This window comes from Aythya fuligula, chromosome 5, assembly GCF_009819795.1.
Source record: "Aythya fuligula isolate bAytFul2 chromosome 5, bAytFul2.pri, whole genome shotgun sequence".
NCBI classification, from domain to species: Eukaryota; Metazoa; Chordata; class Aves; order Anseriformes; family Anatidae; genus Aythya; species Aythya fuligula.
In genome coordinates, this window is record NC_045563.1 from 35,030,402 (window position 1) to 35,054,265 (window position 23,864).

A 23,864-nucleotide genomic window follows, 5' to 3' on the forward strand; every position below is an offset into this window, starting at 1 on the left:
AATGTATCTTATCAAGAACCGGAAAGGTGTTTAAAAAACATTCACATTCAATTCAGATTATGTACAAACCAGTGTTTGTAAAAATGAAAACTGCAAATGCTTTGAGTGTAAAAGAATTCCATTCTAGTTCATGTTTCAGCGCTCCCAATGACTACGTTACCACTGAGATGCAATCACAGTGCAGACATGTTCCACAGTCTTTTATACTCATTTCCAATAGCATCACTGCCAAAAGTAATACTTTTTTTTTTAATAAAGCATTTTGAGAAGTTTCTTCATACAGTACCGTCCACCTAAAATATACTCCAGCAAATTTAATTCTTCACTGCAGTAATGGCAGAACAGCTGTCATCTAAAGGTCCAGAGTGCATACAATATATGTAAGTACAGGTACGTATCTATATATCCAAGAAGCACAGTCTCCTATGTCTGAAAAGCCAGAGTCTGCTTTGTACCTTGAGGAGATCAGCCATTTTTAGTGGAGCACAGCCCTTGAATATTTGGTTCAAAGTAAAAACTATCTGCCTAGTCAGAACTATTCTGAATGTGATGCAATATACAAGTGCGCACCTTCAAGACTCACCTCACATTGATCACACTTGAATTTGAGTGCCATCTTAATAGCCATACATAGACATGGCAGTGTCATACACCTTTGCTACCAGGAACAGTTTCTGGGGATCTCTTGTTTCTCTTTTGCTGTATTAAATCCTCAACACTAAAAAAGGAGAAATGAAAGTGGTTGTTTTTTTTTGGTCAAATCCGTAACTCAGTACTATGTTTTTTTATTTGCAGAAACGTAGCTAAAGGAGACTAATCATTAATTTAAGCTGAAAGGGGAGAGAAAGCTATCAAGGTACCCAGTGTGACTACTGAAAGAAGTCACACAACAGTTACCAGTTAGTCTACCTGGGGCACAAAAGAGATGAATCTAGCTACTGGGGCTACACAGTAGTTCACTGAGAGCTACAGCCTAATGTGCTGTCATCAACATATTAATTTAATAATAGCAAACTACTCTCTCAAAAAAATGCAGACTACATATATCAGAAACTCTTCATTTAAACCAAGCTAACCAAGTTGAAATGGTTCACAACCTCAAATTAGATTGGTGTTTTAAGACAAAGGAGAGAGAAGTTACACAACCTTCACACTTATGTAGAAACAATCCAAATGCAAACAATCACTTTCCTTAACTGCACCTTATGGACCCAAGTACTTGAGATGATCTTTAGTTGCAAGGTCTCATTTGGAATACAAGGTACCAGGACTCAGTGTAAAAGGACAAAAATGTCAACCATTTTTTGATGTTGCTGGTTTTGAAGGCGTACATAAGACTTGCCTAATAAGCAGTGTACTGTAACATACATTGGCCTTGGCTTGAAAGCAGATTTCCCTTTTTAATTTGAATTCAAATACATAAACTTGAACAACAATTTCTGTATAAACACATTTTCTAGTCTCCAGCACTGTAATGTCACACTAGATCAGAAATTAAAACTTCAGGATAGGAAAAACAGTTCTAGGGAGAGGAAGACTGTAATTTAGCATTTGAAGAGTCTGAGCTCTTCCTTGGGTTGTGCATCTAACTCCCATTCAAGTATGTGGGAAGGCCTTTGCATACTTCAGTGGATTCTAAAGCAACTCTTACTGGAGTCAATACTCCAATGGTACATATTTAAGCCATAAAAACAAACAACGAAGACAACTGCTGCATTTCAACAACTCTTAACTGAGACTTTGTCTCAGATATGCAAAACAGGGTGCTAGTGGCGTTGACTCTTAGGAAACCTATTCTATACAATAAAATTAGTTAGGATCCCCAATAAAACATACAAGGGAAATTTTCTTAGATAAAATGCTCGGGAAAAGAACAACATACAATAGTATAAAAAACCTCAGTCTCAGTAAGTGGAAAAAAAAAGCCTGCTTTAAGTCAGGCTTCATTTCAGCAAAACATGGAATAGTGATTTAAGCTCAAAAACACAAGCAAGTTTGCTTTGAAAAGTCAGTGTAAGGAATTTTGATATGGTTACTTTATTAATGCTATCCATGATGAATAAGCACACAAATGAGATGAATAAAAGTACTTTAGAGGAGACGACAATATATTTTATGCAAACAAAAGTGCTAACATTACAGTTAGCAACTCATACTGAAAGAGACAGATGTTTTTGTCAAGGACAATCAAAGAAAGCAGACCTTTCTTGGTTTTAAAACAGATTTATACATCACAGTCTTTCTTCCCTTACATGGGCAAAGGTTGGTGAGCATCTGTGGTGTCTCAGTCCTTTGAATCTATAGGCACAGAAAAAAGGACAAAAAGAGTTTGTGTTGGGATTTTGACAGTTGTCCTACTCGGCAAGGACTCCAGTATCAAGATGCAAGTAAAACGGAATGCCCATCAAGAGTATCCACTCAGTGCGCTTCCCTCAGAAAAGACTTGTACAGAGTTAACAGCCTACAGCAAAAACAATGTAATCTCATACAGATCTCATTTCCAAGCAATTACACATAAATAAGTTCTTTCAAATGAAGAACAAAATAGAGTTTAGCAGTTTGAAAGTTAGAATCAATTCTTTATCTTGTCAGAAAGAAGTTCAAGATCTTATTTCTTCTTTTTGGTGATTTTGAGTTGTCTTTCATTTCTCCAGTCTTCTGTTCCTCACAGGAGAGGTAATTAAATTGAAGAGGGCCACAGATCTTTTTCCTTTGTAACATTAAGTAATATCTCACCTAACTTCAGTAGCTACACCAAAAAAAAAAGTCCCTGCCCAACCTGGGTCTTAGATGGTTGAAAGACCAACACTTCAGGTCAACAGAATTGAAAAGCAAATTTTTGAAGAGAAAAATTTCAGTGAAACATTACAAGTGCTACTAATACTACTTCGGCCTCTAGATCCGGCAGGCTAAAATCCATCTGGGACTGTTGTGAATGTCTACTTATTTCATGAAAACTTCAACAAAATGAATATATGGTAATAATGCAGTCTATGCTGTTAGTGGCTGTTCTCAAATGTAGGGTTTGAAGTGGTGTTATAACAAATCCATTTGCAAGAGCACATACAGTAAGTCCTAAAACTGCCTTTAGTGTAGTTTACCAACCTTTTAGAATCTTAGGTCCAAATTGGGACTTCATGATCCCTTATGCCATGTAATTCAGTCCAAGTCTAAGTAGCTACATAAACTGGAGTAGATGCACAGAAGGTGCACTCCATGCTTGAGAATACCAAGTATTGAAAGTCAGAAGAGGCTCTAGTTCCAGTGTGGAAAAAAAAGCTTTTAAACTGACTAAACCAAGCACACTCAGGCACAGAGGCTATGAAGTGGTGGAGCACTCTGTAAGAGTGACAGTACTTTCTCCCTTTGTTGAATTGCTACAAAGTCCTTTTTCCTTACACAAAGCAGAGTCGTATTCAGCTGTCACAAGAATCACTGTTGAAGAAGTTTGAATTGGGTTCTCTCTCTTCAAATGGCTTACAGGGACAAGTTCCATTTGATTTATCAGCTTCCTCCATCAACATGAAGGAAATCCTGAGCACCCTTAATGCTTCGAAATAATCAACCTGTGCTAAGAGATCACATTGCTGGTGGAAGCGTTAGCAATTTTCACACAGGTGGTCCTTACCAGAGATATGTATATCAGATTACCTCTGATATAACAGCACACAATTTAGACCAGCCATCAGGAAGAAACCACTTTCAAACAGGAAAATTCATATGGTGCCCAGTGCAGCAGTTGTCTCAGAAAAAAAAAAAATGGAGGAAGCTGTAATGATTCAGGCTTGGAATCTTGAGTATTAAGCTTCAGTTTCACTTGAGAACTGAGGGAAAAAATATTTCCTCCTCCCAGATTTGCTACAAATACAAATATCCGTAGAATGTGAGCATCAAGTGTGCTAGATATAAAACTGATGGAATGCTAGCTGGTCCATAAAGGGCTGCACCAAGTTATCTGTAGCAAAGTAAAAAACTAGCCCAAAAGTTATGGATATTGGAAGAGCTGGTAAGGCCTTCTTAAAGATGGCAAGAAGCAGAAGTGTAAGGCACAGACCCTGAGGGGAAAAAAAAAGATAGGGAGAAATTATGGAACTCCAACACACAAAAGATTATAATATAAAAGCACTAATCCCACAGAAATACAAGGAATTTTAATGCCTTCCTAAACTAAAAGGTGTGATGGATGCACAGCCAACTTGAATCACAGCTGAAACTCTCATCAGTTTTTACTCAAGCCAGCAAATTAACAAATTCCAAATTAAAAAACAAACAAACAAACAAACAACAACAAAAAAAAAAAAACACAGCAGTTGTGATTATAACTCTGTCCCTGATGAACTTAAAAAATGATCACTACCATCTTGTCACATTATACTTACAATTAATATGGCTACAAAACACGCTAAAGTTGTATTCCAGTCTCCACTTGCTGTTGCTGAGGCTTTGCCAACCAGGACACTGTAGAAAATGAAGTCTCCTAAACCAAGTTTTACTCCTCCTGCAGAAGTGAATATATGGCAGAACTAAGCATCACACAGTCTAATATTGTCAAGTATCAGTAACTGTCAGAGAATAAGACAGATTTACATTAAGTACCAAAATTTACTAATAAAAAAATAATAATAATAATTTCAAAAATAATACCACTCCTGAATCAAGTAATAAAGAAAAACTTATGAAACAAGGTGGCTGAGGAACATTAAACCACTTAATTTATCCTGTAATAAGATTTCTGTATTCCTAGTCTACTGTAAATACAGATGCATTATATACAAACTCAGAACTTTTTATTACATTTTGTAGGGTTCTTTCCCACTTCTGATTGTTGTGTCATAGTCCTTCAGCAAAACATGGAAACATAATTCTTTCAAGTTGGTCATCACAGGGGGAAAACAAATGAGTCACTTGCAGATTATGTTTTGTTTGTCAGTTAGAAATCTATATCCAGCAAAATGCTCCACCTCCTTACCAATTCTCCTACAGAAGTCTTACTAAGGTAGTTCTAAAAAGCACTTGCGTAAAATTACAGAGTAAATTAGAGCCAAAAAGGACACATTTAGTCTACGATATGAGTCTTACTAAAACTCATGAGCTAATGTGTTATTTTTTAAATAGTAATTGCCACCATAGCAACAACAGTGAAAGCACAATATTCAATTATTTCTGTAAACAAAAGAATGATGATTTCCTGAACACCACTTCAGTTTCTGAGCATTTAGTCCAAGATACTAAGCTAGGGAGGGCAAACATTAGGTCACCAGATGTTTTCATTTAGCCTATCATTTGCTTTGTCACCTGATTACAGTCCAGCCCCAAACTCACGCTTTAGAGTTCTGCAAGGAACTCAGCATCAAAGCAGAGGGTTATGCCTGGTTGATCATTTAATAAACAAACAAATGCAACCCTACTCTTTTCAGCAGGCCTCCAATATCTGTTTGTGATAGTGCATTCACTAAAGCTGTTAAGAATTACAATACTGTTTAATTGCTGAAACAAATTTGGAATTTTTGAGGTAAATTCAAAATTGAAGTTTTCTTAAAGTAGATGCCTATATTTTAAACAAAGAAACACCTAGGAATCAGAGGAAGCAGGTGCACCTGCTAAATAAATATGGCAGCATCACATAAGGAGAACAGTTCATTAGACAGACAGATCGTAATTTATTTAGAGCTCTTCAAATCTAATGCCAGCTTAAACTCAAATTGGAAATCTTAAATCTGTTAAAACCAGTATCTGAGTATTGATGTCATGTGTGCTCCAAAGATACTGAACTTCATCGAGGTGCTGGAGAAAAATACTAAGGCCTGTGGCATTCTGAATTCATTTCAGTCCCCAAACAGGTCTTTAAACGCTGCTTTGTCCAGAGTGGATTATAGTCATTTACTCTTGAAGCAAAAAACAATAATGACTGCATTTACACAGCCCCAGATCCAAAAGGGCTGATACATGGCAGAACATTGCATGAAAGAGACAAAAGCTAATACAACTGATGCATAATGGTCTGAAAACAGCTTGGCAGTTAAAGTTTTGAATCTACGTATCAAATGGGAGATCAATTTGGCCAGTATTACTCTTGCAACAAAACCAAAACCTATTTCTGTAAAGCATGTCAGTATTGATCAAGAGTACACTTCAGCTGCTCTTAGCTCACAGCATAGTGTATCTGTGCAGTCAGAATGACCAAGATTAACTAGCTTCAGACTGATTGAGTCTTTCAGAGATTACTCCATACTCACGTTCTTCAGGGTCTTCACTCGTTTGCGAGTTACTGGGTAAAGCCTGAACAGCAGCTCGTGATTCAGGTGTTGATTCAATGGGCCCTATTCTATTGTCTCTTTGTTGCTGCCATTCTTGACTAAAGCCACCATCATCTGGTTCAGCATCTCCATTCTGAGTCTGGTTTGCTGGAATAATAAAGGCATTTAGAATGTTTAAAATCTACTTAAAAAAAATACATCTTATAACAAATGACATTCTCTCCACATATAACATCATTGAAGAGTGATAGAAAAGAGGTATTCTGTGCTTTTAGCAACGTCTAATATTGGCACACATCATTACAAGAGATTCTCACCATTTTAATACTTTTTTAAACATTTGGGAGTCAACATGCACTCTGCAGTCACTGCAACTACATGTTGCATGCAAGTCCTAGTATTCAAGAGTACCTTGATGAAACAGGGTGGTGTGGTGACCTAATTTAAAGATTTAACTCCCATCTATTATTGGCTTGTCTAGTCAGAAAGTTACTGACAGTTTAATTTTACAGTAAAACATAAAACTTTATCGAACGTTACATATTACACATACACTCCCTCCAAGCATAGTAAATTCAGAAACTCTGCTCTTCCCAGATATATACATAAACAAACAAAACCATGTTTTTAAACACTAACTCCATATCTAAGAGGGCTAGACACATTTCCATGTGATACCAATATAAGTGTGAGTTGATACGATATTACATTAACCCAATTTGACAACCAATTGAGCTCAGTCAATGGTTGTCTATCAAGAGTCATTTCACCACCAATATCCTGTATTCCAGAATGATGAATGCAGGAACACTAATTGCACAGTAAATGAGGAATTATTTTCAGTCTTCATGGATTTTTTTCAGTCATCTTTCCTAATAAGGTTTATACTCTTTCACTCTCCTACAGAAGCCAGTACTCTTAAAAAGCTTAAAAAAAAAAAATGTCTCCATAAACATGTATTCCAATAAAATGATAATTATGGAAAAAAAAAAAAAAAAAAACTTGTCAAAGAAAAACTTACCTTGTTTATCATAGGTGGAGTTTTTAGAAGCTTTCCTTTGGGCTTCTGGATCTTCCTCAGCCATGTTCACTAGCCATACCATTGTTGCTGTTAAAAACAAACAGCATAGCTAATGTTATCTTCAGATGCATGCAATTCTGAGCTAGTGTTGGCATCAATCCATTATTTTTCTGTTCTTTCTGTACAGCTATCTTTCGCATGAGGCAATTTTACTCTCATTAAATCACAGTAATATCTGGAACACAGCCAGTACCAGCTACAACATGCACATACAGAATTTGATGAACACAAGTTTTATTTTTATTGGATGTTGGAAAAAATGGCAGCAGCTGCGTGTAGCTTTAGAGAAATTACTTCTACATATGAAGCCCACTCTGAAAGTCTGAATCAATGATTTCTTTACTTTTTTCCATTAAGCAATCCTTTCATCTACAAGTGAAAAGGTCTATTAAGACCGGTGCAAAGGTAACTTCAAATGAGAGGCAGCATCTGCATCAAAGTTAATTGTTCTGTGTCCCCCCCCCCCGCCCCCCCCAAGAATTCTCCAGTTTTGAGATAATTAAATGTTGTCACACTTAAATGGTATATATTAATTCAATTTGTGGTTTCTCAGCATTAGCCTCTCCTCCCTCAAAAAAGAGGGTCAAGCAACTACGTACGAGTAGTATCAGTAAAACACAGCAAGAGTGAAAAATAAAGGAGACCCTCCCCTTTCTCCACTGTTATTTTGTCCTCTAAGAGTTGTGGAGTCTACAACACAACATACTTCATTCTTCCAGACACAGGCTTTTCCTCAGCACCAGTAGCATGATGATTTATGATTAACCCAATTCACTGTTATCCATGTATTTCTAACTAGCAATATGGATCTTCGGTACTTGCGCAAGGCAATTTTACTCTCCTAAAAACACAGTAATATCTGGAGCACAGCTACAACGTGCATATACAGAATTTGATGAACACAAGTTTTATTCTTGTGGATAGTGGAATTATCTACTGATTGATACACAGGTCATAACAGCAACATGCATTCAGTAGATTATTTTTTGGCAACTGAAAGAAGAAACAACATATCAAAAGAGGACAAGCCCTGCAAAAATAGCTCTGCAAATGAATCTCTTTGTGGCAACTTCTCCCTTTTCTTTCAGTAACACACAGGATATTTAAGGATATTTAAGCATAGAAAGCTGATAAATATTTTCTGAAAAAGTATTCCTTTTGAAATGCTTGATTCAAAGCCTAATGACATTTGCTTTGGTGTATTAAAATTTTTTTTCTGTTCCTATTTTGTAAGAACAAAACATGCTGGTTTTTATCTTGAAAATCTTAGCCAGAAGACGTTTCACATTTTTGAGTCAACAGCAAAAGGAAAACTGAGACCCAAACGAACAGACTGGGAATTCCAGCTGGCAAGCAACATGTTAAAACAGAGAAAAATGAGAAAATAACTCAGCTGAGTGGGTGATTGTAAGTTTAAAGTATTTAATAGAATATACTCACAGGAGTAAATAAGTGCTGGAAAGAGAGTTTTCATTTCTCTCTTGAGCTGTTTCAACTAGCATACGAAGAGGACCTTTAGGACATAAGACAGCAACCAAATCTGGAAGGAAAAGTAAACAGGTCCTTACATCACTGTAGACATACTTTGAAGAAGTTGTTTGTTTGTTTTATATATAACACTTGCAGAGACCAGTAATAGGTAAAATGTTACCCTGAACAGAGATTTCTGAGAGAGACACTAACCAGTCACAGGTCAGCATCCTACAGAAAGTTAAATTTTTTCCCCTCGATCTTACTTTTATACCAAGTGTCTAAGCATACTAGGTCACTGCAGACCACTGTTACTCTTCAAAACCCTTCTTCATCTCTTTTCACCTCTTTCTCCCTTCCTAGCTGCATGGCAATATTTTACCAATACTTGAACGTCCACCTAGTCTTAGGTCTTGCACACCTATAACACCTGGAGGCCAGGTAGACAAAGACTACCGTATAAAACTTAAGGTGATAAATTAATTTATTTGATCCTGTCCATGTCCTCTAGGTATGCTGACCTTTCCTTAAATAGTTGGTCTTTCTCCCAAGTAGTAAGAAGTTCAGTGGCAAACTGAAATCTAGAAGACACACTACAGACATTTAGTTTGATATTCCATTACATGCAAGTCCTCATGGGTTTGGATCACCTCAATAAGCCTCAGCATTTTCTTCCAAGACAGAACACACCTTTGCAGACCACGAAACACTGAACTAATTGTCTTCAGGCCAAATAAAAAAACACCACATTATCATGGAACTTTAGTACTCCGTCCCCCTCCACGAAGTTTACAGATAAAATTAATTGAGGTAAAGATTAAGTATTTTAGTTTCTAAGAATATATAACTTGACAATATTGGTTTCAGTAATCATGAAGAACTCCCAAAAATATCACTGCTGTGATGCTCATTCTTTGATTTTCAAAGGCTTTCTCTGCAAAAAGTTTACCAGCTTTGAGAAAGCATACAACAAACAGCCATTTGCGCAATTTCATCACTTCAATCAGATGCGTATTAATCAGAGGAGGAAATTTAAGGAGTCTTACAGCAACAGTATGAAACCAAGAGCTTACTAATATTTATAGTTGTAGAACCGATTTTACGTATTATTGTAATATACGAATAATAAAGTATGAAGTTCCTCACTAAGATGTTATGCAACTGCAAATGTTCCTGTGTCACTATGTCAACTTGCAAGTTGAAAGAAAACTAATTCACAAAAAAATAGTATTCAGTTTACACACTGGAAATAACCAAGTTTACTTTCTATTGCCAAAGATTTTTCTTAACCCAAGTTTAATGCTAAAACAAATTGCAAGACAATAGGTAAGTGGAGCTTACGTAACTTCTATGGATTAGAAACAACTGCCAGTTTATTCACACTCAAAGAAGAAAAAATGTGAGTGTGAGAGTGAAAAGGAAAAAAACTGGCATATGAAGCTTTGCAGAAAAAAAGCTGTGTTTGCATAGATGAGATGTTGAAAGCACATTTAGTATAACAAAAAACAAAACCAGCAGCTTTTTTCAAGCGTCCAGTGCCCTCTAGAGCTCTATGAAAAAACTACATCTAGATACCTCTATTTCTGTCACTATTCTGAAAAAAAAAAAAAAAGCAATAATTCAGATTAATTTTATTTTTATTTTAAGAACAGGAAACAGATCTCTAAATTATAACCTTCTCATATGGAAAACGACTGAGCATTCTGAAAATGAATGAAAATTGCCTTGAATTGCTACTCATTATTAGACATGGATCACGGTGAGGGTGTTACGTCTTCAAATCTGAGTAATTTGTAGGCTGGGCAGATCTATACCTATACAGGACTGCACCCAAACAATGAAGTCCTAAGTTCTGAACGTACACTGTATGTAGGTTTCCAGGGATTCTTGAGGAAAATGGGAAGTACAAAGTCTCTCCACATTCATAGAAGAGATCAAGCTGGTAACATAGGCCTCTTATCTCCTCCTTTCTTGAATTACTTAAATTCTAACCTTTCTTCCTCCCCAAAGAATCCTGGAAGTCCAGAAAAGGCAAAGGAAGATGGCATCACACAGCCACATTAAGTCCTTAGCTGCAGGTCACTTATTTTAGTTTAGGTAATTATGCTATTTTTGAATCTGTAATCACCTTATCCACTACTTTGTATGACCTCCCCCCCACATACACTTCTTTTTTTAAGATCTAGTCAGACCAGTGGAAAACGAGTTATCAGGAAATAGAAGAAATTCCCAACATAGTTTCTGTTTCTACAACTTGCCCCAGACCTTACCATACACTGAAATGACAGCCAGGATAAGCCACGCAGTCCATTCAGGAAGATACTTAATGAACACCAACGCCATGAGAGCGCTTATCATAATGAGATATGCCTGCTGGAGCCGGAGCGGGCCCTTCCAATGAATACAGATCATTCCCACAACACCGAAGTTCCAGATCATGAGTGCCACCGTAATGTAGTCCATGGCAACGTTATACGTCTTAAAAACCTCACTGAAGTAAAAAAAAAAAAAAAAAAAAGGGAGAAGACTATGGACTGCATTTGCTTAAAACAATGGAAATAAGTCATAGATGCAACCTTCAGATTTTTTTATTATTTTTTTTTACATCTTACTGCTCAATGTAGTGGCCCAAATGTAAAGTTTATCTCCAATTAGTATTTAATTAAAAAATACTGTTCACAAAGGAGACAGTTTTACCGATGTTTACTTCATACCAACTATTTCATCCTTGTGCAAATTTTTATTTGCATTCTATTACCTTGTCAATCTAATCAGAAATTGACAGGAGAGGACATTACTGCATAAACAGTCATTTTGATCATGCTCATGATTTCTAAGTCAGAGTAAAAATTTATGAGGTTATAAAGAAACTTTAAATCCATACAAACTGATCTTTCCTTACTTTCCTGTATCCCATGGAATGGAAACACTTCGCTAATTCCCAAGTATAATATACGTCATTATTCTATTCTTTGCCACAAACAATGAAGCAAACCCCTTGCTTTTAGGATAAGCCATGCCACTCTGTCACACTGATAATATAAACCGGTTAAGACCTTCAGTAAGTAATAAACCAAAACAGAGAAATATGTTGTCACCAAGACACAGGTGATTTTCACTGACCCAAGGGAGAAGTGACTGCAATGGCTGTTTGCAAATTCTGCTACTACTACCTCATGAAGTCACCAAGAACCTTGCATAATTTGCATGATACTTTCCTCCTGGAAATTTTTCTTACCTAGCCATTAGCTAGCCTTTGAGATGTACAGTGTTAGCGTGATGGCCCTTATTGCCATCAACTGTAATTGGTCTACAAACTCCCCCCTCACTGGTCCTCTGCAAAAGGAAACCAGAAGCGCTGTGAGGCAGCAGAGACAGGTGAAGGAAAGCAGAGGGCCAGGAAACCCCTCAGTCCCTCTGCTCACACATACTCACTGAAGAGTGCCAGCATCAACCCAAACCCAAAGGAAGTGAGTCTAGCAACTTGCCTCCACCCAGTCTACACTGCCTTTGAGCAGCACACATTGCCTGGTTACAGAAGTTACAGGAAAGTCGTTATTAACGTTAGAAGAAAACACTAACCAAAAAAGTCACCACAGGCCACTTCTGGCAAAAATTAGTGACGGAAAGAACCCCATTTTCTATCCCTGGAGACCAAATTTAAAAAAGATTCCTCAAAGAGAAGTGTATCTGATATCAAATGGTGCAAAAATACATATGCTACAATAATTTCACTGCATAACTTGAGTTACAAGCCCTGGTCAGGTTGCTTGTTTTAGAGAACTCTGAGTATTATGTACTTTTATTTAAGTCTGGTTAATGACATGCTTCAGAATTTTAAAAGAACACTGAAACACGTAGTGGAGGTATATTCTGGTGACAGAGCAGATTCTTTTTAGTTGATTCTTTTCTACCACTCCCATACAGACAGCCTTTGCAAAGAAAGCCTAGCTCCAAAGCCATGATGTAAACAGCTGTTCTTCAGTCATATAGTTATGAAAAATTACATCAGAAGTTGTGCTAACAGTATACGGTGCCCTGGGAAAGATGTCTTATTTATGTGATTAGTATGCCATGGGCAGTACACTATCGGATGCACTACTAACTCTCTATTAAGCTATATAAAACTAATAATTCTACCTCACTAGCAATAGCTTACACAGTATCATTCGTATTAAGATTCACAGGCTAGTTATAAAATAAACATGCAAGCAAATAACATCGTACATGAAAAATAACATATTAATGCTTAGTTCTCTTACCCCAGGTAGATAAACGAAAAAAAGAAAAGCAGCAAAAGAGAAGAAATGATAAGCCAACCATGGATCACCTGGAAAAATAGATATCAACACAGACTTTATTTAAGGTTTGATATTTTAAAATTAATGTCTACTTAAAAGTGCTTTCAATGCTACTATCCCTTCTGATTCAAGTGAGAAAATGATACTCAGATCCCTCTTTCTTTGGTTGTTGCTAAGTTCATATTTAGCCTATGCACAGCCTATATACTTACAGATTTTAAGTGCTTTGTGGTCTTTCAACAGAGGTTATATAGAATGCAAACTACTTTTATTTTTAGGGCACTTTGAAAACAATGGCATTGTAATATAGCAGAAATATAAAGCATTAACACAGATGGAAAACATGGTTCATTTCTGTGCTAATAAAATCACTGCTGTCATTCCAAAGAGTTTTCAGAACACAGTTACAGCATTAAATATTAAAACACAGAAAATCTTCAGTGTTTATCTGCTAGAATTATAAATTAATTGATATTAGGATTCCTATATCCTCTACCAATAATCTTTACACATAATCCCTTTAATTTGATATGATAGAATTGTACAGGTAACTAGATTTTACAGCATTCTTGTATAAAAACATACCCTTTAAGCAATTTTAAAAATAAAAACGTAACGGTTTCTTTAAATTAAAATAAAACTACAAGAAATTTCTGTTGTTTAATCATTCTAATTTTTGAGTACAATAATTATTTTTGTAAAAAGAATGCCCCATGCTTTGCAAGGTCAAGAGGAAAGCTGTAAGTGTGAGAAAATTATAAATATAAATTAAATATAAACAAATTTGATGCTTTCAGCACCTGAGAACTGAGTGGCAGCCAAGGAACCTAGCTGAAGCACATCAATTATCTGACTTTGTTAGAATGATCAAAACTGACAATTTATAAAGAAAACATAGTTGATTCAGGAGTTAACACCACACTGTGATAACAACAGTACTCTATACCTTAAAAAAGCACTATTCCAAGCCATATACGGATACAGGCAGAAATCACTGCCCCAGTCATTCACAGAGACTTTGTAAAGGGGTTTCACCCATCCCACAAAAGACATTTCCCTCTCTTAAAAGAAAAAGAAAAAAAAAAGAAAAAAAAAAAAAAGTGGAGTAAAGGTTTGTGCCAGTGCATGGATCCCACAGCCTGCTTTATTACTATTAAACAGATTCACTGTACACTGGGAAATTTTGTTATGCCAAGCTTTGTCAAATTGGTCATTAAGACCAAAAGACAACCACGAATTTTCATGAACAGCTCCCAGGCAGGTGACATTGCAATTATTTATTCTAAGCCTGGACTTGCCCAGATTACATCACTGTATGATTGAAGTCTATCACAAAAGAGCCTTTGAGTCTCTGTGTTTGCCGTAAGGATATCACCTAGCATGTACAGCCATGCACATATCAGTCTTGGGAGACTTCTATACTTGCAGGTAGGGCAGGGAAGAGCAGAGCCCTTGAAGAGCCCCTGAAGTCTTGAACAGCTTTCCAGATGTAGGACCAGGCCTGTGCTTCATAGTTCTTGACCACAAGAAGATTTCAGTCCATAGTACATTTCACAGGAATAAGAAGCAATGCCACCCTAATTCTAGCTGATAAAACAGCCAGCAGTGTTAGCATGGGGTTACTGTCTCCCTATTTTGTGAAGCCACAAATTTGAAACACTTAAAATACCCAACCTTGTAACTTCTGCTCACTCATCCTTGATACTCCTTTTGTTCCATCCTTGATAATCAGTGCTAATAAATAAAACTAGCACAATTACCCAAGTCAATTACACTCACCTTATAGCACCTGTATTTGTAAAGCACAACCAGGAGTATGGTCATGACAATGATGACACTGATCATGATAGCAGCATTGAGAATTGAATTCAGGGCCCGTTGTCCGATCGTCTCTGTCTCTTCTGTGAAGGGAGTGTAGATGCTACAAGAACAAAAAGTCAACTGAAATGCCTCTGTAGAGTCCACAAATGTTTGTGATATGCAAGGCCAACATGAAATGAAATTGCAATAATCTTTCAATTCAGAGTGACAGCTATTTTCTACTTAGCCAAAACCTGAAAGGCAGCACAGTATCGTATCAGACAAACTTTAATAAAAAAACATTATTTTTCCTTAGAAGACCTGCATTTCCTATATTCTTAGATTACAACTAATTTCCACTTTATAAAACAATCAACTAAGAAATCTAGGTTGTTTGATGAATTTGCACCTGACTGCAGCTAGACCTTTATAAGCACACCATCTAGTGGATTTACAAGGAAGTGTCCCCCAGTGATTCCAACAAAAACACTGCATGAGCTCAACTCTTTCTTACAGCAATAAAACAAGGTGGGGAGAAAAAAACACTTCATTACATGACAGGACAAAATGAAAATACTTACCATAAATAAAATCCCAAGAAAAAATATTTTTGATCAACAGCTTTGTTTCATCAAAACACAAAGTTCTTTTTCACTACCATTTTATGACATTCTTACATTACACAAACATTTCAAAGCCAAACACACTTTGAATCATTTTGTCTAAATGTTTTTATGGGGGTACATTTAGACTGATTTGCTTCAGGTTCTGACAGGCTCAGTGTTCTTTCTCTGTCTCCTTTCTCCTGAAACACCTTTCACTGATATTGTTATTTTTTGGCAATATTAGTATCAATATTTTGATTGAGTTTATTTTAACAGATATACCAGTTTATTTTACCTTCATGCATCAGAGAGCACAAAGTGTTAAAAAGAGGATCAGGATTTGAATCAAGTAGTTACAAGTAAGATGTCATCCAGACTGGTTGCCAGATATAAAACAAATGTGAATAGTACCATGATAGAGAGTTTGGTTTCTGGAAGGAATAAAATAAAGCTATCTCTAGGCTGGTAAAGAGGAAAAGGGAGACGAGGAAGTTCACTGTTTCAATTAAAATCCTGAAGAAATTGAGGTTAAAGAAAATGATCTAAGTGGGTCCATTAAAAAGACAGGGGAAAAAATTGATACATACAGCTGTCCATCCTTGCGTGTGTAAAAGCTGACAGACTTGATGGTTGCAACAACGACCACCATGCAAAGTGTGACAGGTACAAACAACATAATCACATGTTTTGCCCCATATTTCAGTGTCAGCTCCTCATCTTCTTCTTCATCTTCCACCACCTGCTGAATGTTGTTCTGTGGCTGCCCATTGGTTTCAGACCCAGGATTGTCATTTCTTCTGCGCTCACTGTTATCATGACGCCGTCTTTCACTGTTATCATTCTGCAATATATAAAACACTTTCATCAGAAATTATCCATAATCATATTCATGTGTATTAAGATGGTCTTGAGGGGGGCATGTGTAAGGTAATATTTACTGTCAAAAACATTTTTCACATTGAGGACGTAAACAGGAATCATTAAGTGTTTCACATAGTTACCAAAAGAATAAAAGCACAGGGTTATATTAGAAGCATTTATACTAAAACAGCAGCAGGCTGTTAGATGCAACCAACATTGCTATGCCATCTTTTCTACAAACAGAAGAAAAAGCTAAGTAAAAAAAGACAACTTACTCTCTTTGTCCAAACTACAGTTGAAACAAGGGTGCATGACAGTAGATTACTCATAGCTTGACAACAATCAACTCTGTCTACTTCCAGAAATAATGCCAGAGACATTTATTAGACTAATTCCATGAAAATTCAAAGAAAATTTCTATTTTCCTTACCATGTTACTCCCACTACAGTACACTAACTAGAATACATATTAAAATTGAGTTTCACGAAGCATTGTTCACACATTTTTAGCAAGAATGACACAGAAACAGTGATCAAACTCAGATAATTCTCGCTCATTACACTGAGATTTGATCTTAAAGTTTTACTGTGATGAGTTAAGTGTGCAGATTCCTTTTCTCCTCTCCCAAGGATGCTAGAGCCACGTCCTTTTGCTGACATTGAAGAAATTCCACCACCCCTGTCAAAAAATATAAAAGAGCCTCCTGGCCTTCCTGATACTGCTGAGTGAAACATCAAGGCTATAATACAAACACAAGGACAGAGGTAGATTTTCCGTATCTCCCTCAAAGGAATTATGACTAACCACAAGCAAAAACGATCTAGGAACTCAGCTTTTACAAAATTCTGAGCTGAAATACTGTCTATGAGTGAACAATCAAGCCTGCATTCTGTAACAGGGGGCATTTAACATTTTATGTTGTGTGCACATACAGAGAACACAGCAGCAGTGTAAGCTACGTTTCACCTGTTCTAGACCACATAGCAACAGAATTCTTTTATGTTTCTCAGTCACTCTAAACAAGCCATAAAATGCAAAAGCTGATACAGATTAGTCTTTTTTTCCCCCACTCTATTATCACGTTTAAGTCGATGATGTACTGTTCCCTTCACTCCACCCAAGGGGGTCAACATAAATGAGATGTAATATAAAGACTTCTGATTCCTTGCAAAATAAACCTTACGACTTCAGAATTACTTCATTTACAAACAGTTCAGTTTGAGTAAGTGCACTCGAGCAGCTTACTATTGAAAAGTACAATAAACTGAGGGGAGATATCTTTTGTAATGCCTTAAAATATAATTTAGTAAAATTGCGTTAGATATTGGAAAAGACATTAAAAATAACCAAATGTATTTCTACTTGAGAACTGTTACACAGGTAATTTTTCCTCCTTAAACATGCTATGTTAAAGTCCCATTACCTGTTCTTAATAGCATTTCCAAACATAACTGCTAGCCTGTGTCCAATTAACTCACTGAAGTTTTTTGATAAATTCATAGTCATTTTGGAGATTCTTTATACAGAATTGTCTCAGCCCCACCCTCAGAAAAGATAAGACGTTAAACACACAGACAGGAACTCATAGTTTCAAAAGCACTTAAGTGATTAAGGAGTACAAGTCCCTGGACTTCGAACTGCAAACACTGACACTGCTAAAATCCTGGTTGATGCTTTACAGCTTCCCTAACTCAGGAAAAAGCTACTTTCACAGAACTTTACACACTAGCAATACATACCAAACACTTTACCTATTTACTTCTTTCTTTGTGGTATCCTCAGGATCAGGTTCAGTAGGGTTTCAAGAATTGCCCTCTAAGAAAATTTCCTTTTTTATTTTTCAAAGAGGAAACTGAGTATAAGGGGAAGGAAAAAAATAATCTAAAATAGTCTTAAGCAAATAAGAATAGCAGGCAACTAGATTTTTAATATTCAATTTTAGCCTTAAATGGAATTTAGTATGATAAATTTAATGCATGACATAAGAAAGATTGCAGATTTGAGATTATTTCTTACTAAATGTAAGATTCATTATAAACTACTTGGTATATTTTGTATAAAATCTTCATATACAATAGAAACAGGAATATTGGAGAATGCAGTGTTCTGAAACTTTAATTGTTCTGTAAAGGCTGTGTGCATCTTTGTGAACCTCTTTCTGTACAGATTATAGCTCAAATTTAACATTTTTTCACCTTCCTAGTGAAAGCGCTCCATTTCTCTCAGCCTACAAGACCACAATAAGCTTATCTATCTAAATAAACTGCCTAAGATGACCATAAGTAATATTACACAAGAGATGATGAGAGTCCTAGAACAGTTCACAAGTAAAGCAGACCTAGTACGTAGGTTTCTGCACACTTGCGGAATGTTTTGCTCTTTCTCTGCGGTAAAAGCAGTTCTGCATGAGGGAGCACTTACCCCTCTCACGCAAAGAAATACAAAAACTAAAATCTAAATCTACAATTTTGCAATGAAAACATAAAAACACCCAAAGGAAAAGCCTAATTAGCTAAGCACATCACTACAGACAAACTGCAGAATTTAACACAAAATAAAACTGAAGAAATTAGACCAATGCGTGCCACTCTGTTTCCTGCACCAGTTAGGAACAAAGACACAATCACAAAACGTCTTTACAAAATTAAAGCACAGTGCAAGAAAATCAGAATAGCATCAAGAAATACTATAAGATATTATAAGAATTAATCTCTCGCTCAAAAATAGAAGAAGGTTGTACCATCAGTCTAGTGAACTAAAGTGTAGCTAAACGTGACATGCATGTGCCCCTCTGCTTAAAAGAACAAAGTACACTCATATCCTACCTGATCAGTATTAAAGAGAGCAGAGGCCATGGACTCTTGCTGAAGTGGAAGCAAAGGAACAGACTCTTCACTTTCCTCAGACATAGTTAAAAGTGAAAATTCTGAAGCTAAAAAGTCAGTAACACCTGTTGTAACACCGTAAGCAAACGTAAGTTATGAACTACGCGCTTTCAGGTGAATAAGCAACATCAAAAGCAACTGATAGGTTTCTTTCCTATCAGGAAAATAGTTAATAGCAAACCCAGAGCAAAGCCCCTGAATCAACAGATAAAAAACCCAGTATATTTGATAAAATATTTTTACCTAGTGAATGCAAATTGATGTATTATTTAGCAGACCCTGACAGTGGGCATAGGCTTCTTCATCAGTTCTCACATACACCATTTATGTTTAAAGGTTGTTATACAGTGACAGGGCACTGAAGACTGCGCTGAACTCTTGGTATGTAACCAGAAGAGACTGCAAACCATACTAGCGATTACTGATTTCTCATGCTGAGTGCTAGCTGACAGAAGCTAGGTATTACCTAAGCAGGAAAGAACCTTCATACCTCTGTAGAAAAACAGCGGACATATGTAGGGCAGAAGAATCACTACACCTAAGTATTGAAGCTACACCTAGAATTACACTTGAAAGAAAAAGCAGTAGTACAATCTGTCAGTGAGAAGTAAATAAAACAGTCTGCCCCCCATTGCTGGGAAGTAGCTCCGGTAAGCTTTCTTCAAGGACAGTGAGCCCGGAGCTAATCATAGAGCTCTGCCTTTTTAATCCGGCAGAAACGTTCAATAAAGGTTAAGCTCCCACCTGTCCAAGATGAAAAGAAACTTTTTTCATTCCCTCTGATGTAAAAGCATAAAGTATGGAAACTCTCCTGCTGCAGTTTTTTATTTTTAGCAACAGTTTCTATAATCAGTAAGGTCTTAAATCAGTCTTACTTCTAAATTCCAAAGATAATTTTCAAATGTTCTGTATTTTTGCTTTTTAGCAGGATGTTGACCTGAGATAAATACAAGAATTTTTCAAAATTCCATAGTGGAATTAGAACAGGGATCAAAATATTGTCTTGAATCACTGCCATAAACACAGCTACTAGTGGCTCAATCTCCCAGGAGCATTTCTATGTCATAAGGAAACCTGACACTCAACAGTTATTGCAGAACAAGGAACTGGGCATGACAAATCCAAGAGCCTGGGCGCCACACCCAAGTAGACCAACTAAACTTGGTTTTATCAAAACACAAGTGCTAAAATAAGCATAGTATTAGCAATTATTACACAATTAGCACTTTCTAAGGAATGATATAGAACTTTACGGTTTGGTTTTTCCCACACACACACCCCAAACCTCAAGAATTCTGAGAACACACTGACAATTATTCAAAATTAGGACAAGACAGTTCTGCTCCTTCTGCACAGGAGTAGCATTCCAGTAACAACAATGACAAAACCCAAGCTCTACCTAGACTAAAATTAACTCCAAGACTGAACCCCCTAAATCAAGCAGACCACGGCCAGAGTTCAATAAATCACCTGGAAATCAAAGTCTGTTACGGGAATAACCCACCTCATTTTTATTTTTTTTTTTCTAGAGGGCCTAGTCACTCCAGCATCCTTTTAAACTGGGAGAAGTCTACCCGAGTTTAGGATGTTAGATAATTTACAGAGTATTTCTTTCAGCACTGCTTATCACAACAGTCAGATGGAAAAAATTACTCCCAAACAGATCTCTATAGTTCTGAACTGTATTTTCATCCACACTGATTATTCATCCCAATTTAACTGCTATCAGGTAATAAAATTGTTTATTACATACGGTGTTGCTGAGGTGGTTATCAGGGAAGTTTTCTGTCAGCTGCCCATGCTGAAACTGGGGTAAATGTGCAGACAGTTCTGTCATTGAGGCTGTCCTCTGGAAATCACTTGTTTCTATACAAAATGGATCCTTCCTCTTGAGATGCTGGAAGGAAAAAGATGTGTGAATAGTCTTTTTTCTTTTACGAGCAAATTTGCCATCCCCTCCCTACCTCAATTCTTAGAATTCACACAGACCAAAGATAACCATCTTCTCTCTTCACAATGCTACCAAACTGTATCACGTGTTTACTGAGAGGTCATAACAGGGATTTTCCAGCACAAAAATAAGAGTGTCTGGGTGTTATCAAAATAGTTCATCAACCACGGAAGTCAGTCAGCAACAAACCAAAGATTCAAACAGTTCTCCATTCCATCTTGTGCAATAAATGAGAAGTACTGCATACTTGCTCAGAGCACACCTTGTGTGCTGTATTTCAGAGTCCAATTGCTCCAAGTCTTTCATTTCTGGATGAACAAGTGTAATCTTCAAGCAAGGATGATCAAGTTACACTTGATCATTTAAAATCTGGGCATGACACCTGCTTACCACTGTAATACCCAAAGAGGGACCTAGAGCTACACAAAACAGTATTTCATCTGAGCCTGAAGAACTAGTATGTGTTCTCCTAGCAGTAGGTTTTATGTATGAGCTAAATGTACCTAAAATTCCTTATGCTTTAATAGTTTCAAGTGTCCTTACACAAAAAAGTTGTGTACTAATATTTTCCTAAGCAAACGGGAATAAACCAGAACTAAGCAGCTGCTCTGTAACAAAGAAGAATAAATAATTATAGCAGAAAAAGGAAGAAGAGTGATGTAAGCGCAGGTTTAAAAAAAAAAAAAAAAAAAAAAAAAAAAAAGTAGTTTAAAGGAACAATGAGTAGGCCTGCATAAATCACTGGCTTGGTTGCACAAAACACAGCGCACTGAAATAACAGCCACTGCTGCTAAGAGGGAAGTGCCAGTCCCCACTTCCACGCCAAGATGCTCCTGCTCCTACCTTGTGCCAACTCCAGCACTCATCAGTCCTCTTTGCAGTATGTTTAACTCAATAAAATGGAAGAAAGCAAACCCAGGAAAAGAACACAATCTTCTTGTGCTGCTGTAGGGCGTTCAACCAGTTAATGGAAGGATCTAAAAAATCGTATTAATGGAGGACATGCAGACACTGCACAAGGCAAGGCCTCTCACTTTTGGCAGCAGAAAGCCACGAGACAGCATCTTACTTCAAATGGGAGTTAAGCTCAGTTTCATACATACAAAGACGCAGAAGCTGCTTCTTCACTGACAAGTAAGTGAATCTCTTACAAGATTAGCTTGCAGTGCTTACTGACTTCTGCAGGGATGCAGCTTACGCTGAAGGGCCATTAGGAGGCAAGACCAATTTAACAGGTCTAGTGGGAGCATCCTACCCGTCTGGAAAGGCAACATAGCATTCGCTAGGAGAATGGCTCTCTTCTGTGCTTCTAATTAAAAACAGAGCATCTAGTTTAAAATCTAATGAAATGTAAGGCTAGAAGAAAATAAAAAGGTATTATGTTGCTCTTATTTTAAAGTTTTTGCTCTGATTCTTTAGTTGGACTACAGAACATACATGGTGCTGCTTTAAGGCTGCCATCAGTGAAAACCCTCAGTGACAGGGCAGCTACAGAGAAAAAAGTTCAAGTATTTTTTATCCAAATGCGGATTAGCAAAACGAGACCTCCACATAGCATCATATCAAAATCCTAAATAAACTGGGGGGGAAAAAATCGAAAAAGCAAACAACAAGAAGAAATGCCACCACAGGATCCTGCTTAAAGACCGGTAAAGAAAAGCACCACAAAGCCATCCAACGAGACCAGGCACTGAGGGGCTGAGAGAAAGTGAAGGGCGCCTGAGGTAACTGACAGGAGAGGGGCACCACAGCTTCAGTAGCTGCGTCTTAGAGGTGACAAAAATTATAGTGTGCTAAAATGATCCCTTTTTAAAACTCAAGAACTCAGAAATCGTATTCAGGACATCTTCGAAGACTTTTTTTTTTTTTTTTAAAGGAATGAACGCCCCCAAGTTTGAAATTTAACTACGAACGAACAAACCCTACAAGCGAGCCGCGCGTGGGCAGGAGCAGATCGAGTTTTTAACCACCTTTACCTCAGAAGGGGCTCTCAAAAACGTCTGATTTTCCAACGAAGCCGTGATTTAAAACCAGCCTGCCTGAAGAAGTTCCCTCTCGCTTCCCCTCCCCTTCCCAGCGCTGCGGCTTCCCCGTGCTCGTCGCCCCCGGCCGCCCCCGTCCCCTCACGCCGGGGCCGGGGCAGCACCGCCGCCAACCGCCCGGGGGCCGCCGTCCCCCTCCTCGCCTCCCGGCACGCAACAGGCGGCCGTGAGGGGCCTCCCGGGCCGGCCCCGGCTCCACGGCCCCGCCGTGCGCGACCCCCCGGCAGCCGCCCCGCTCCCCTCGTGCCCCTGCTCCGGCCCCGGCCCCAGCCCCACCGCACCTGGAGGGCGCCGCTCCCCCGCCGGCCCCGCCACCGGCTCCTCGCCGCCCCGCAGCCCGGCCCCGCTCGCTTCCGGCCCAGGCACCGCCTTTTGCCGCCACCTCACGTCCGCCGCCCCGGGGCCGCAGCGCCGCGGCCCGCCCGCAGCGGGGGAGCCGCCGCCGGAGGGGCGGCCTCGCGCCGCCACCGGGCGCTGAGGGGCGCGCGGGCCGAGCCCGCCGCGGGGGCTCCTTTACCTCAGGGCGCCTAAATTCCGCTGTGAGGAGGCGACAGCGCAGCAAACAGGGGGTTCAAGGGAGCACCCACCCCCCCCAGCACCCTGTCAAGGC

General features: G+C 38.0%; 1 protein-coding gene across 1 annotated transcript; it reads right to left on the minus strand.

Moving 5' to 3' along the window:
- Positions 1–744: 744 nt before the first annotated feature.
- On the minus strand, positions 745–23,564 carry PSEN1 (presenilin 1). Its single transcript, XM_032188207.1, is given in 12 exon segments — positions 745–4,055; positions 4,380–4,498; positions 6,237–6,404; positions 7,279–7,365; positions 8,779–8,806; positions 8,808–8,878; positions 11,079–11,299; positions 13,071–13,138; positions 14,889–15,030; positions 16,102–16,355; positions 21,015–21,158; positions 23,536–23,564. Coding segments are annotated over 11 exon segments (1,398 nt in total). The 5' UTR covers positions 21,099–21,158; positions 23,536–23,564; the 3' UTR covers positions 745–3,899.
- Positions 23,565–23,864: the final 300 nt, after the last annotated feature.